General features: G+C 47.8%; 1 protein-coding gene across 2 annotated transcripts in view; it reads left to right on the top strand.

Moving 5' to 3' along the window:
- The window catches only part of RELA (v-rel avian reticuloendotheliosis viral oncogene homolog A), a 37,578-nt gene that overhangs the window by 432 nt on the left and 23,000 nt on the right, over positions 1 to 14,146 (top strand). Inside the window, exons 1-2 of one of the 2 annotated variants that reach the window (XM_015416866.1) lie at positions 472 to 569; positions 11,953 to 11,994. In XM_015416866.1, the coding sequence (XP_015272352.1) occupies positions 557 to 569; positions 11,953 to 11,994 (55 nt within the window). In that variant the 5' untranslated portion in view covers positions 472 to 556. Of the gene's footprint in view, positions 1 to 471; positions 570 to 11,952; positions 11,995 to 14,146 lie in introns of those variants that run through there. The other variant, XM_015416865.1, reaches the window with a different exon arrangement.

Below are 14,146 nucleotides of genomic sequence, written 5' to 3'. Positions count from 1 at the left end.
GAAATGTTTGGGACCGGGATGGGCGGGGGGCTATTTTGCTATCGAAGGTAAGGGAATTTTTGATTTCGAAATTCTGTGGGGTCGAGGGGGGGATCGGAGGTGATAGCTGGGTGTGGTAGTGTTTGGGTTGTTACTGGCACAGGCAGAATTGAGTTGCAGGTCAGAATTGGGAGGACAGTGATAGTGTGTAGGTGCTCTTGACCCCTCTTTTTGTTTCTTCCACAGTGTAATCATCCTTGGGAATTGCCCTTACCCTTCAGACTTTCTCCCAATTTACATCTCAGCATCTTTCCTCTGTCCTTGAAGTTTAATGTACACTGTAGAGTATCCGCAGCACCTGCTTTTGATACCCGGTGCTAGCTGTGGAAACAATAATAAAGGAGAGAGTGTTCTGGAGCGTGATTCCCTCTCACCACTGAGTAGATGCCTCTAACTTGCTTAGAGGAGGGAAAGAAGGATCTGGCTCCCAGCTTGGGTTCAGTGCTGTTGGTTGTCTTGGGGGAGAAGAATTGGCCTTTAAAAGTACAAGTGGCACAAAAATTCTTTCTCCTACTGCATGCTTAAGACAGGTAATTTGCATGATTGTCAGGCAATCTCTCATGGAGTGTGATAGAGATTGCTATTCTCCGCCATTTGTCTTAGTGTCTGGTGCAGATTGACTGCCTCTTGAGTGTGGAAGTTCTTTTCTTTTGGGTGGTAGAGTATGATAATCTATCAGCGAATCAGCATTACCTTTCTTTCAGCCAACTGTGCTTATGACTGCTGTTACATCTTGCAGTGTGCATGTTACAGTCTTTTCATTAAGTATTTTTAATTTTTTGTAGCAAGTAACAATGAGATAAAGCAAATCCTATTATCGCACATGCTCTCTCAAAGGTTCTTCTGTACTGGAATATTCATATATACAGAGGGGCAACCCAAAGCCATAGAACAACTTTGTAGGAACAAATTCTGTATGTTAGTGTTCTGAAGAAGTCCTTCCTTTCATTTGCCCTATATCTATTGCCAGATTCAAACAGGAATGTGGTTTTCAGGAAAGGGCAGAGAATATGTTTATTTGAAAGAAATGTGTGTGGCTGTCACTGTTATCCAAAATATGTAGTCATTAACATTTACATGTGAATGCTGATGATCCCAGGTGACATTTGTTAATGTCCCAAAGTGGGGGCAAATGGCTGTTGTAGGTGGCTGTCAGTATCCACTAGTATATCTCTGAGATTCTGGTTGTTACCCACAATTAGTCTGCAGTTGTTAACATTCACTGCATTTTAGATGCTCCACGTAAGAAATGTATTTTTTGGGGGGAAACAACTGTATGATTTCAGAAACAAATGCATCAAATAATTATAGGTGGCAGTATTAGAATGTATCAATACCTGCTGTTGGGCAGGCAGGCACTTCTGCTCCAGCGCTTGGCTCAACACACTCCAGATTTGTGTGCTGAACTTCTACCTGTTGATAGGCCAGCATTTCCACTTGGTCACATGCATGCATCCTTGTATCTGTGACGAGACGCAGTATGGTATTGTGGGCAGAGCCTCAGACTGGTACATGAGAATCCAGGTTAAAGTTGACACAAAATTTGCTGGATGACCTTTGGCCAATCACTTTCTCTTGCAAGGTTGTTGTGATGATGAGAGGGATTGTCTATGCTTCCCCGAGCTCCTTGAAAAAAGGGCAGGATAAAAATATACTAGTGAATGTTGAGTTGGAAAAGGCAGAGAGGCAAGTCACTTAGCAAGGAGTAAACAAAGAGAGTGTAATCCCTGTGGCTCACTAGCTTTAATGATTGCCACCAACTTCTGAGTCCAATTCAGGGTGCTGTTTGGGCATGCATCATGATTTGATACAATGCAGAACAGGGTGGAGAATTCAGTCTACTGAGAATCTTGATTTTAGTGAGTTAAAAAAAAGTTTCTAACCCTTATGGCTGCAGAGATAGTTGTGTGGAAAATACAAACTGAAATCTTGGAAACCGGAGAGGCAGCTTTGGAAGAGCCAATCCACAGTCACAGAATTAGGTGGTAGCTTGAGAATGGCTGAATTAAAGACTGTACCACTTCGGACCGAAGGTCCCCATTTGAACAAAACAAATCCCTGCTTGTAGTAAACAAATAATTGGGGAGCAGCTTGGTGTATCTGTCTTGCTGGTTTTCTGTGTCCAGAGAGGTTTCATATCCAAAAAGATGTCTTCTGCCCTGTACCTGCTGTCTGTTGTAATAGAGTGATAAGAACATGTTGTTCAGTCGCAAAGAGTAGAGACGCCAATGTTGGATCAGGCCAATGGCCCATCCAGTCCAACACTCTGTATCACACAGTGGCCAAAAATACCAGGTGCCATCAGGAGGTCCACCAGTGGGGCCAGGACATTAGAAGCCCTCCCACTGTTGACCCCCCCCCCTAGCACCAAGAAGACAGAGCATCACTTGCTCCAGAGTCCCTATCTATACCTTGTGGCTAATAGCCACTGATGGACCTCTGCTCCATATGCTTATCTAATTCCCTTTTGAAGCCGTCCATGCTTGTAGCCGCCACCACTTCCTGTGGAAGTGAATTCTAGGCCCTTGGCCTATCCGATCAAGAGTGGTTGTATGATTTCTGGGGCCAGAATGTCAGTGCCTGTTACTTCTATGTATTATTGGAAAAAAACCACCCTTGAATAAATAACAGATGATATAAATATACCCGATTCATACTAGTTGCTGAATTAAGTTTTATTCTTTCTAAAGTCCTTCTCTGTCAGGGCCTTAATTGTTGTGGCTCCCAAACTGCAAAACTTCTCCCAGCATTCCAAGCTTTTCTGCGAAATGGGAATAGTCTTTCTGTGCCGATGGACATTCAGTTGGTTCCATTTTTGTTGTTACATTGTGAAAGAAGAGGAAGCTGCTAGTTTTTGCTGTTCTGACATATATATTTTTCTCTTTGATGTAGTTTCATGGAGATGCATTTGTGGCCGTAAACTGGGCACCATTTGAGCTGAGTGGTGATGTAATTTTTAAAAAAGACTGGTCTCTGTCCCGAGGAGCTTACAGTTTAAATTTTGACTTGGAGGCAAGACAGTGGCGGGGAAGGGGGAAGAGAGAGTAAGCAGCTTTGAGCCCCAGTTGGCTGGAGAAGGTTTTGGAGGGTAGCCGTGTTGGTCTGCAGCAGAAGAGCAACATTCAAGTCTGGGAGCACCTCTAAGGTTTGTGTGGTGTGAGGGTCAAAGCTCCCTTTTTCCAGCTCCAGTTGGCTGGAGAAGTCATACATATTTATGAAGGATGCAGGAGAGCGACTTCCTTCCTAACAGAGAGGAGCTGGTACTCCAGCATTGCCTCTGCCTTGTAGGGATCCCGTGTCCCATCTAGCCTCATATTACAGAGGCCTTGTCTGGTGATGGTGGGTCTCAAGGGAGGCACCAAGGACTCAAGGTGGGGCCCTCTGGGCTAAGCTGTGTCTCCAGAGTGGAAGCCCTACCAAGAAGTGGCCACTGCCAAGCTTCAGTTACTCGGTGGAAAGAAGGGTCTCTGCATATGCTCCGAGTCTCTCTCTTCTTTGGTACTGTTTGACAAACCCCGAGGATTAGATCTGATACAAAAGCCGTTTCTGATCTTTTTATAGGAGCACTCTATGCCAGCCCTTTGGGGTATTGTATAACCCTCACCAGTGATGCATATTTGTTCAGGAAAACAAAACAGTATTGGACAGGAGGTGTTTGATTTTCTGTATCTCTGTGTCCCAGAGACACGGAGAGGGAAGAGAGAACCAGTTCCAAAATAGAGTTGGCTCTGCTTCAGCAGGGCTCCAAGGGAGGGAGCGAATGTGTGTTTTTCCATTTTCTTTTTCAATTATAAACCCGGTAGCACCACTTGAGTTGGTGACTAGCTCTGTCTGTACATCTTAAAATGCAGATTGATGGGTTTAACCCAAGCCAGAATTCCACCCCCCAAACCCTTGCTCAGGGGTCTCGAAAATATAGTTGTTGGGTGACTAGGGGTAACGGACAGCAAGGGATTTTGCTCCTCCCCTTCCCGGAGTTCTCTGAGACAGGCCTTGATCCTCTGCCAGGTTCCCTGGCCTGACTCCAAGCGTCTCCAAAACCCATTCTGAAGTGAGAAAATGCGTGTGTCCGAAGGCTTGGAGGAGGGGTGGGGCCAGTTGCACCAACAAACAAGCCACCAAGTGCTGGCAAAATTTGCAGAGCCCTGGCCCTACAAGATGTGACTTCTGAGCTCATACGGGGTGCGTTTCCATCCCTCAACAAGAAAACACAGCCTCTTTTTTCCCCTCCTCCCCATAAATCTATTCTCCATAAATGTGGCTGCTGATAGATTAGTGTGCCTAAAGCTGAGATTTTCTTTTTTTTGGGGGGGGGGAGTGGTCCCCCAAGACTTTGAGGTTGATTCCTAGGTGCCTTCAAGCTCATGCAGTAAAAAAGCCCTTAATCTAATGGTCCAAGATTTGAATTGCTGGGTGCATAAGGGAATCCTTCACTGTTTTTAAGCTGTTCTGTCCAGGTGCTTCATTGGGAAGGGACCATAGCTCAGTGGTTGAGGACCTGCTTGACAGGTGGAAGGACCCAGGTTCACTCTGCAGCATCTCCAGTTGTAGAATCTCAGAGGGCCAACGAAGGAAGGATGTGCCCCACTCCGCAGTGTAACTATAAAGTACTGAGGCTGATGCGTTGAAGAGTGATTACAGCTCATACTTTATTTAGTTACATTAAGATCTTGAGATGTTTTAGCCGGCTCGCAGGCCGGCTTATAGTCCCAAATCACACCACACACACACACACACCCGTGATAGGGTATTTACAGTGCACCCCTAGACCCATAGGTCCCTTCTAGGATCCTAGGTGTGCTCCCGATAGGTGTGTGCTAGGATCCGTTCTGGCTATTGTCTTTGGACACGAAGCTCGGGCCCTTCGCCTGACCACGTGTTGGCTCGACCGCGTGCACGGACTTCCCTGGATACACAACAGTAGCATCGACAATGCTGCATTAGGTGAGCCGGCATAGGACAGCTTGGAATGTTTCACACAAATGTTGGCTTGAGGATCTCCCCCCCACCCCGGGTATTGGTGGTGGAAAGTGCCGTCAAGTCACAGCCAACTTGTGACAACTCTATAGGGTTTTCAAGGCAAGAGACGTTCAGAGGTGGTTTGCCATCACCTGGCTCCCTGTCATGACTCAGGTACTTTTTGGAGGTCTTGCTTAGCTTCCAAGATCTGACAAGATCAGGCTATCCAGGTCAGGGCCTTTCGGGTATTAGCCAATGTCTAAACAAAGGAGCAGGTGAAACTTGGCTCACGGTCTGTTTAGACAATTTATATGCTGTCTCTCCCGGCCTGCTGGAAGTGGCTGGCAATGAAAACAATAAAATAAAGGCCAAGGCAAGAAAAACAAATCTTGCCAATAAAACAAGACAAGTCAATAAAATAAAGTAGAATACAAACAATTCTGTGAAAACATACCAATAAAAACAACCCAGGGTGTCAGAGTACATAAAAGTGTTAAACTTGGGTCAGAGTGGCGGGGATCAGCATTATCTCTGAGCATGCAGAGAGTACTGAGGAACTGTCTTCTGCACCTGGGGTTAGTGATGCAGAGAGGCCTGAATCTCAGCACCTCTTTAAAGGGTCAATTAAGCAGATGGGTGTTTTTTCTTCCTTTACAAATGGCTGAACTATCCCATAGCGTTTAGGGTGCTGGGGATGGGGAAGGTGGCCTGTGCTCGGATCCCAGCTTTGCCAACTCTCTCCTCTTGTGACATGAGGTTCTAGAGGCAGCCAACCATGGATACGTTTTTTTGGGGGGGGAAGCCGCCCCTCTCGTGTTTTTCGGCATCTGAAACTTGGATGTGCATCTGTTGCGGACTTCCTCTTTTGGGCTTTGTTGTTGAATCTCAGGGCCTCTTGGTCGAAACTCCTCTCTCTCCCGGAGGTTGCAGACCGTGGGCTGGGTGAGAGATCGGTGGTGGTTGTGCGCCTCTCGAGGTTTCTGTCCTGGTCTTCCTCCAAGGAATGGAGTGGCAACAACCAGTGCTCCCTCTAAGCTGTAGAGTCTCATGAGCAAAAATTCTACTTTGTGAGCTCCTGGCACTAAAGTTGTGAGCAAGCTATTTGGCTACGGCATAAATGTGTGAGACGGAGGCTAAAAAACTGTGAGCTAGCTCACACTAACTTAGCTTAGAGGGAACAGTGGCAACAACCCTTTTGAGGGAGTGATGAGCCCTGATTCGTGCGTGCAGGACGACAAGGTGGGAATGAGCTGATAGGACACCAAGGTGGTGAAGTGGATGTACTGATTGTAAGGGCAGGGGATTCCGATCTTGAATATTTAGGGGAGAAGAGAGCATTCAGTGGGAGAGCGTTGGTGTGCAGAAGGTCCCAGGTTCAGGCTTCAACATCTCCAGGTGAAAGGAGCCAATCGATGTGAAAGGTTACACCTGAGATTTGCAGCTAGTCTGAGTGGATAATACTGACTTCGATAGACCAATGGCTTCATACGGGTGTTCTGCATTCTTTTGTATGGAAAAACTCCATGCAAGTAGAAAGCTAGCGCAGCAGTTAGAAAATTTCTCTGCTCCTCCACACGCACTTTACTTGGACAGCTGGCTTTCTATTTCCAGGCAGTTATTAACATGGTGAGATTTGGGGATGGTGCCTGGGGAGGTGGAAGCTCAGCAGGGATGTGATTCCGTAATGTGATCCTTCATCAGCTGTCTGAAGTGATAGACTGTTCTGCCATACAGTTGCAGTTCCAGCTTCCATAATGTGATCCTTCACCTCCTGTCTGAAGCGCTGAGACCATCGTACTGTAGAGTCACCAGTTCCAGCTTAGAAAATTCTTGGAGATTTGGGGACGGTGCCTGGGGAGGGTGGAAGCTCAGCAGTGATGTGATGCTGTAGAATCTATTCTTGGAATCTGCCATTTCTTCTGGGGGAACTGATATTGGCAGTCTGGAGATCCATTGAATTCTGGGAGAACTCCAGACCCCACCTGGAGGTTGGTAACACTGTTCTGCCACCATAACATTCTCCCATTTTGTTCTCTTGAGTGACTGTATTACGCTCCCAAAAAACCACTTGGTGAGTATTAACCCCAGAGCAGGGAATCTGAACTGTGATTTCTCCTTTCAAAAGCCACATTTTTCTAGCTACTGCGTGTGCTTCCGGTTTTTGTTTGTTTGTACTTCAACCAGGGGTCATTTCCTGCAGGAGCGCACAGGAGCGGAGCTCCGGCAGTAAAGAGCCCAGGGGCGGGCGCATGCAACAAGCCCCGCCCCCTGCTCCCAGCAGCCCTCAATCAGAGCAAGAAGCAGCCAGGTAAGCTGCAGAGCCCGCCCCCACTAGCTAGCAATCCAAAACAATCCAGTGGAGCCTGAGCAGTGGGTGTTGCCTTCTTACACACTTCCGGTGATGTCGGGGGGGGGGGTGGGGGCATATGCAAATAAGTTATGTTAATGAGTTATGCTAATGAGCTCCTGCACCTCTTTTTCTACGAAATGACCCCTGACTTCAACCATTTCTGTTCTGCCCACTCCACTGAAGATGCTCAAGATAGCAGAAATGAAATGTAAATGATTTTAAAGTAGCAGCACAGATCACATATTATAACTGCCAGAGAGCCTCACTCATCACCTTGCCAAGGATCAGTGGGGAGAAAGAGTTCTGTAAGCTGAGTATATGAAAAATTCTGTTCCAAGAGCATCCAGGTTTTTGATCAAGAAAAGCTAAATCTGGCATAGATGTCTATAGAAATGGGCCTGATCCCCTGGTGTTGACTACTTTTCATAATGTATTGTAGTGGTGCTCCTTGTCCGGGAGTGGGGCGAGGGAATTATGCAGTGCTTTGAAGTCCCCAGTCTCTGCTACTGGAAATCTTCTAGCCTCCTTTCCAGGTGATCTTAGTGGACATGGCTCATATGCATTCAAGCAGCCATGCTTGTTGGGCCAGCTAGAGTCAAGATGCATAAGTAACTGAGCAATAAATACAGCTAAGACTGGATGGAGGCAATTGGTAAAACCTGTGAATAGCAGCAAATTATCATATAGCATAATAAAAGAGTTTACAAACACATGCAAGAACTGAATGATGTTAGCATGTGTAGTGAGATAAGAAACCCAATATCTCTGTTAAGCTCTGGGGGTTCCATTGTCCTGAGTGTTGTAATAATTTGTAACTCAGCAATCTCCCGTTCTACTCTCTTTCTGACATTTCTTCACAGTAAAACAGCTACTTTGAGGTCCCCCACTGAATGTCCTGAAAGGTTGAAGTGTTCTCTTACAGGTTTCTCAGTATTAATGAAGCTTTACTTCTCAGGAAGCTTAATTTGGCACCTAATACCACCTTCTGAGTTCTTTTTGTACTCCTGTGGAATTGTGGCATAACCACAGCCCCAAGTGTAGTAGGCCAGCATTTGATGTCTTCTTCCTGGTGTTACTTAAGAGATGCTGTTTCAGCAGCCATGTACCCCACCCTGGCTGTGAGTTGGCCTGTCCTTTCTACGGCATCAGGTTAGTGAATGAGCACAGGTGAGACAAGGTGCAGCATCTATAAACTTAGATTCACCTGAGGATTTGCTTGCTGTTGGGGAATTAGCAGGCTTGGACCAGAGACTGATGGGGGTCATCTCCTCTCTGGAGTGATGCTGATCGATGTGTTAGGACAAAATCCAGCCAGACCAAGGACCGTCCTCCTGCAAATCCCACTGCTAACACAAGAGTAACTCCCTCCAGTTTGTCTTGGTCCCACATTTCTGCAGTTTGCAGCAGAGATGTACAGGACTGCAGAACCCCTCTATGTTTGGGCTATCTCTGATATTGGTATTTTGTATTTACTTCATTTATACTTCATCTTTCTCCCCAGTGGGGACCCAGGGTGGCTTCCATAATTCTCCTCTCCTCCATTTTATCCTCACAACAGCCCTCTAAGGGATGTTGGACTGAGCCCGTGTGACTGGACCAAGTTTACCTAGCAGACTTCCATGGCAGAGGGGAGATTCGAACCTGGGTCTCCCAGATCCTTGTCTGACACTCTAACCACTACACTACACTATGAATCTGAACTGTTTCCTTGGCTTGGGATAGACCCTTTCTAAAGAAAGCCAGTGCTGTGTATATTGGTTAGAGTGTTGGACTAGGGAGACCCAGGCTCGGATCCTTGCTCAGACATGAAGATCATTGGGAGACCTTGGGTCACCCTAACCTACCTCACAGGGTTGAAGTCAGGGTAGACTGGAGGAGGTGAGAGCCATATATGCTGCCCTGAGTTCCTACAAGGAAGGGTGGAATAAAAAGCAATACATAAATAGCTTCTCCGTTTGCATCTGTAGCATGGCTGGGCTGCAGCCTCTTAAGAGGAGAGGTGCAATAAACATGTGTTTCAAAGCAGCAGGTTGCCATCTTGAACCCTTCTTAAACATACATAGCAGAAGAAAAGAGTAACAGTCCAGGAGCAACTTAAAGACTAACAAAATTTGTGGTAAGGTATGAGCTTTCGTGAGTCACTGCTCAGTTCTTCAGATACAGCTAGAATGTGAGCCCACCTGTCCTACATATCGCAAAGTGGAGTGATTTGAGATGCCAAATGACATTAGCAGGCAACTGACAATAGAAGGTTTGATATGCAGAGAGGTAGTAGGGGTGGAGAAATCAGCATTGGTAATGAGACAGGAAACCTAGGTCTCGATTCAGTCCAGGTGGATGCATTGTCTTGAGCTTCGTTATCAGTTACAATTCAGCAGTCTCTCTTTCTAATCTCTTTTTGAAATTCCTTTGTAAGAACAGCTACTTTTAGGTCAGCAACTGAATGTCCTGGATGGTTAAAATGTTCCCCCACTGTTTTTTTTTTTTTAAATGTTCTGGTTTCTGATGTCAGACTTATGTCCATTAATTCTTTGTCGAAGGGGCTGGCCTGTTTGTGCAATGTAGAGAGTGGAAGGGCATTGCTGACACGCAGTGGCATAAATCACATTAGAGGATGAGGAGGAATAGGAACCTGAGGCGGTATGGCTGATGTTGCTGGGTCCAGTGATGGTGTTGCCAGGATCTATATGAGAGCAAAGCTGGCATCTTGGTTTGTTGCAGGCCTTGGTACCAGACTCACATGGCTACCCATCTGCTATACGTAGCAGAATGTTTCTAGCTCTCATGGTTGCAAAGATATGCCTGGGACTGTAAGGGGGGGGCATATGATTTCCAATTGCTGGTGTAGCTTCTGGAATCAGAGTGAATAACCCACTTTGGCCTCATTGACAGGGTGGGAGACATCACCTTTTCTCAGGGTGGGGTATTTGTTTGAGCATGGAGTGCCCAGATCCATGGCTCCAAGGAACAGGGCTGTGTCTGTTGGAAAGAAGAAGCAGCAAGTTCTGATTGCTGAAGGGGCAGACTGTGGCTGGGTTTAGGGAAATGGACATGACCCAGGATGACAGCAGGCTCCGGAGGGACTTGTCAAATTTCCTCTTGTGTCTGGGGGTAGCAGCCTTCAGACTTTCCTTACCTGTCTTTAACACCAACATGAATCCTGAGAGGGATCCACTGTTAATTGTGCCTGTGCCCGACTGTACAGTATCCAGCTTCCTAGACCTGTTTCCTTCTGGAATGGGTCGGACATCGTGCCCGGGAGGCTTCACTATGGCCATGGCATGATGTCTGAAGTGACACCTTGCAGTTGGCTGGGAAACCAGGATCTGAAACCATGGCGTGCAGTGGTTTCAGAAACCAGCTCGGGTTTGGTGGAACATCTGACTTGGCAAATCATGGTTGTGGCCATTGCTCCAGCTTTAGAGACCATGGCAGCTGGAGGCTAGAAAGAAGAAGATGTTGAAAACGAGAGCAGGCTGTTGCCTCTGAACCATGGCTTGTGTTTTGAACCATGGTTAGTTCAAACCAGGGTTTGATGGGATGTCTGAATTGAGCTGCTGTCTCTGTCTGTCTTTTCCTGAGGCCTTTCCTTCCCCTAAGGTTGGTGGGGTGCTGCTGCTGGGGTGACCCACCAGTTGGTTTAGAGGGACTTAGTTATGGGATTGGTTAGGCAATTATTTGACACACACCCCCACCCTATCCACTCTGCTTCTGTTCTTTTCTGTCCAGTGCAGTCTCTTATGGAGCGGAGGTCCATCAGTGGCTATTAGCCACAAGGTATAGATAGGAACTCTTGATCTAGGGCAAGTGATGCTCTGTATTCTTGGTGCTTGGGAGGGGCAACAGTGGGAGGGCTTCTAGTGTCCTGGCCCCATTGCTGGACCACCTGATGGCACTTGGTATTTTTGGCCCCCATGTGACAGAGTGTTGGACTGGATGGGCCATTGGCCTGATCCAACATTGACTTCCCTTATGTTCTTATGAGGGGTATTGTCATTCATATGTTCTTTATAGCAGGGAATAGGAAGAAAGTAAATCTGCGGCTGCTGGGAGACCACCTAGTGACTGCCTTGGTCTGTCTCAGCAGGGCACGTTCTCTTAAGTCTGAAAACTTAATTCCACTGAAAAGAGATCAGTTATATTTGTGCTAAATGATACTGCACATGCGGTCTTGTATTTCCATTTAAAACACCATAAAATAATATAAATCCCCACTCTGCCGTGGAACCTTGCTGAGTAACCTTGGTCCATTCTTAGCCTTACTAACTTCAGAGAGTGGTTGTGAGGATAAAATAGGGGAGAACAATGTTGTAAGCTGCTTTGGGTCCCCACTGTTGAGAAAAGCAGGGTATAAGTATATAAATAAGTAAATCAGTCTTCCCCTCCCTCCCACGCTGTACAGAGTTTGGCAGTCTGTTCTGTAATAACTTTGTAGAGGCCAAAGGGTAGAGCGACACCTGCCCATCATGAGTAGGTGAGGAGTGGGACTTGGAGGAGAGCTGGGGTAGGTGTGATACTTTTGGGTTGGGATTTCCTGGGAACAGGAAGTTGCTGGGGTTTTCCTACTCTCCACAGATATTAATGCTGCTTCTTTCTCTCTCTAGATCTTCTCCCACTGATCTTTCAGCAAAACTGGGGTCTTCAGGGTAAGTGATGCATGCTGCTTCATTGCTATTCGTCCTTGTATCTGTTTCCCACTGACTCCACAAAGCAGAACAGAGCCGCGAAAGACCTCTGCCTGAAGTCCTGGAACGCCATTGCCAGTCACAGGAGACAGTATTGACCATGGTAGGCTAGTAGGCTGGCTCTGAATAAAGCAGATTCATGAATTCGCCTGCCTTGGTGTTGTTCAAAATAAGGTCCTTCATATTTCCCCAGTGCTGTGCATATAGGGCTGCCAAACCCCTCGGTTTGGCAGGGGTCCCCCGCTTTTTTGGGGCTTCTGCTCGCCGCCGGCCAGCTGGCTGCCAGGGAAGCCCTGCTCCCAAGCCCCAACACCCGCAGCCACCCCTCTCCCAACTCTCTTGAGAGAGAGGAGGGAGAGGGGCGCGCGGGGGGGATGCCAGCTCCTTTAAATGCAGGAAGCCAGCTTTTCCTGCACTTAACCCGATCTCTGTCAGGTGCGCGGGGGGGGGGGAATGCCAGCTCTCTGCACTTAAAGGGACCCATTTAAGTGCAGGGAGCCTGCGCCGCGGGAAGATTGGGTGGGGGGGGGATGTCCACAATGTGATGTCATCATGTCGGGGATGCCCCCGCCCCCTCCAGGAACGCCCCCCAATATGTGTGTGTGTGTTAAAGCGTCAAGTTGCTTCTGACTTACAGTGGCCCTATGAATTAATGACCTCCAAAATACCCTGTAGTTGACAGCCTTGCTTGCACTGGGCGTCGTGGCTTCCTTGATTGAGTCTCAATCCATCTCATGTTGGCTCTGCCCCTTTTCCTGATGCCTTCAGCTTTTCGTAGCATTGTCGTCTTTTCCAGTAACTCAACTTTTCCTAGCACTATTGTCTTTTCCAGTGACTCTTGTCTTCTCATAATGTGACTAAGGTAGGATGGCCCCAGTACGGCCATTTTAGCTTCTAGGGAGACGTCAGGCTTGATTTGATCTAGAACTCACTGATTTGTCTTTTTGGCAGCCCATGGTATCTGTAAAGCTCTCCTCCAACACCACATCTCAGACAAATCAACTTTCTTCCTGCCAGCTTTCTTGATTGTCCCATCTTTCACACCCATACAAGAAGTAAAATAAAGAATAATACATTGATTGAAAAGGGTCAATGTTTCTGATGCATTGGAAGAGTAAGGGATACTGCACATGATCAGTTTTTAATTTTATTTTCAAGAGTATTTGTGTGTGCGTGCACATTTATTTGTGCTCAATCACCCAAGTCTCATAGGTCAATTCTCGGATCCTAGCCATCCGATAGGTGCACCCTAGGATCCGTTCGAGCTATTGTCTCTGGAAGCGAAGCTTGGGCCATTCGCATGGCCATGTGCGGACCCGACCAGGTGTGCGGTTTCTCTGGATACACAGCACCCCTCCCCCCCCGGTCCAAATTACCCCTAGCTGACATAGTCTTTGAGGTATGTGGGATGCCTTCACTCCCTCGTGGAGTGGCGGACTTCTGGGGCTGGGCTCCCTGGCACCGTTCTTGTCGGCTCCGGGGAAGGAACCTCCGCCACAGGGGTCGCTGCCGGGGCTGGTGTGCTGCTGGGCTCCAGGTTGCCTGTTGGTTCCACGTTGCCACTGTCCTCCTGGGTAGATCGCTTGTCCCTGGATGAGGTGGATTGGTAGCATCTGGTTCCCCAGGAGAAGGGTTGTCATCATCTGATACTTCCGGGGCCGTGGGTAGGATGTGGCGATGCAGTTGATCAATGTGCCGCCTCTACAGCTGGCCGTCGTCACAGGGGACTTTATATGAGAGGGGCCCGGTCACCTGGACGACTCTTGCCGGAACCCAGGTGGGACCCTAGCCGTAGTTCCTGGCATACACGGGTTCCTCCAGGAAGAACCCTCGCAGGGCCCCCTGATCTTCGGAGCTTGTGCTGTGTTCTGGTGCTCAGTCTGGATGGAGGCGGTCCATCCGGGTTGTCAGGCGGTGTCCCATGAGCAGCTCCGCTGGACTGCGGCCAGTGGTGGAGTGAGGTGTCATGCGCTGTCTGAATAGAAAGGCGGCCAGCTGGTAGTCCCAGTCCCCCCCGGTCCATGCGGCGCAGCGCCTCTTTCGTAGTCCATACCATGCGCTCCACCTGGCCATTGGTTGCGGGGTGAAAGGGAGTGGAACGTATGTGCCATAT

Source organism: Gekko japonicus, unplaced genomic scaffold (genome assembly GCF_001447785.1).
Source record: "Gekko japonicus isolate JY-2015 unplaced genomic scaffold, Gekko_japonicus_V1.1 scaffold278, whole genome shotgun sequence".
In the NCBI taxonomy this organism is placed as follows: domain Eukaryota; kingdom Metazoa; phylum Chordata; class Lepidosauria; order Squamata; family Gekkonidae; genus Gekko; species Gekko japonicus.
Note: the sequence above shows the minus strand (reverse complement) of the source record. Positions and strands in the feature narration are given on the sequence as shown.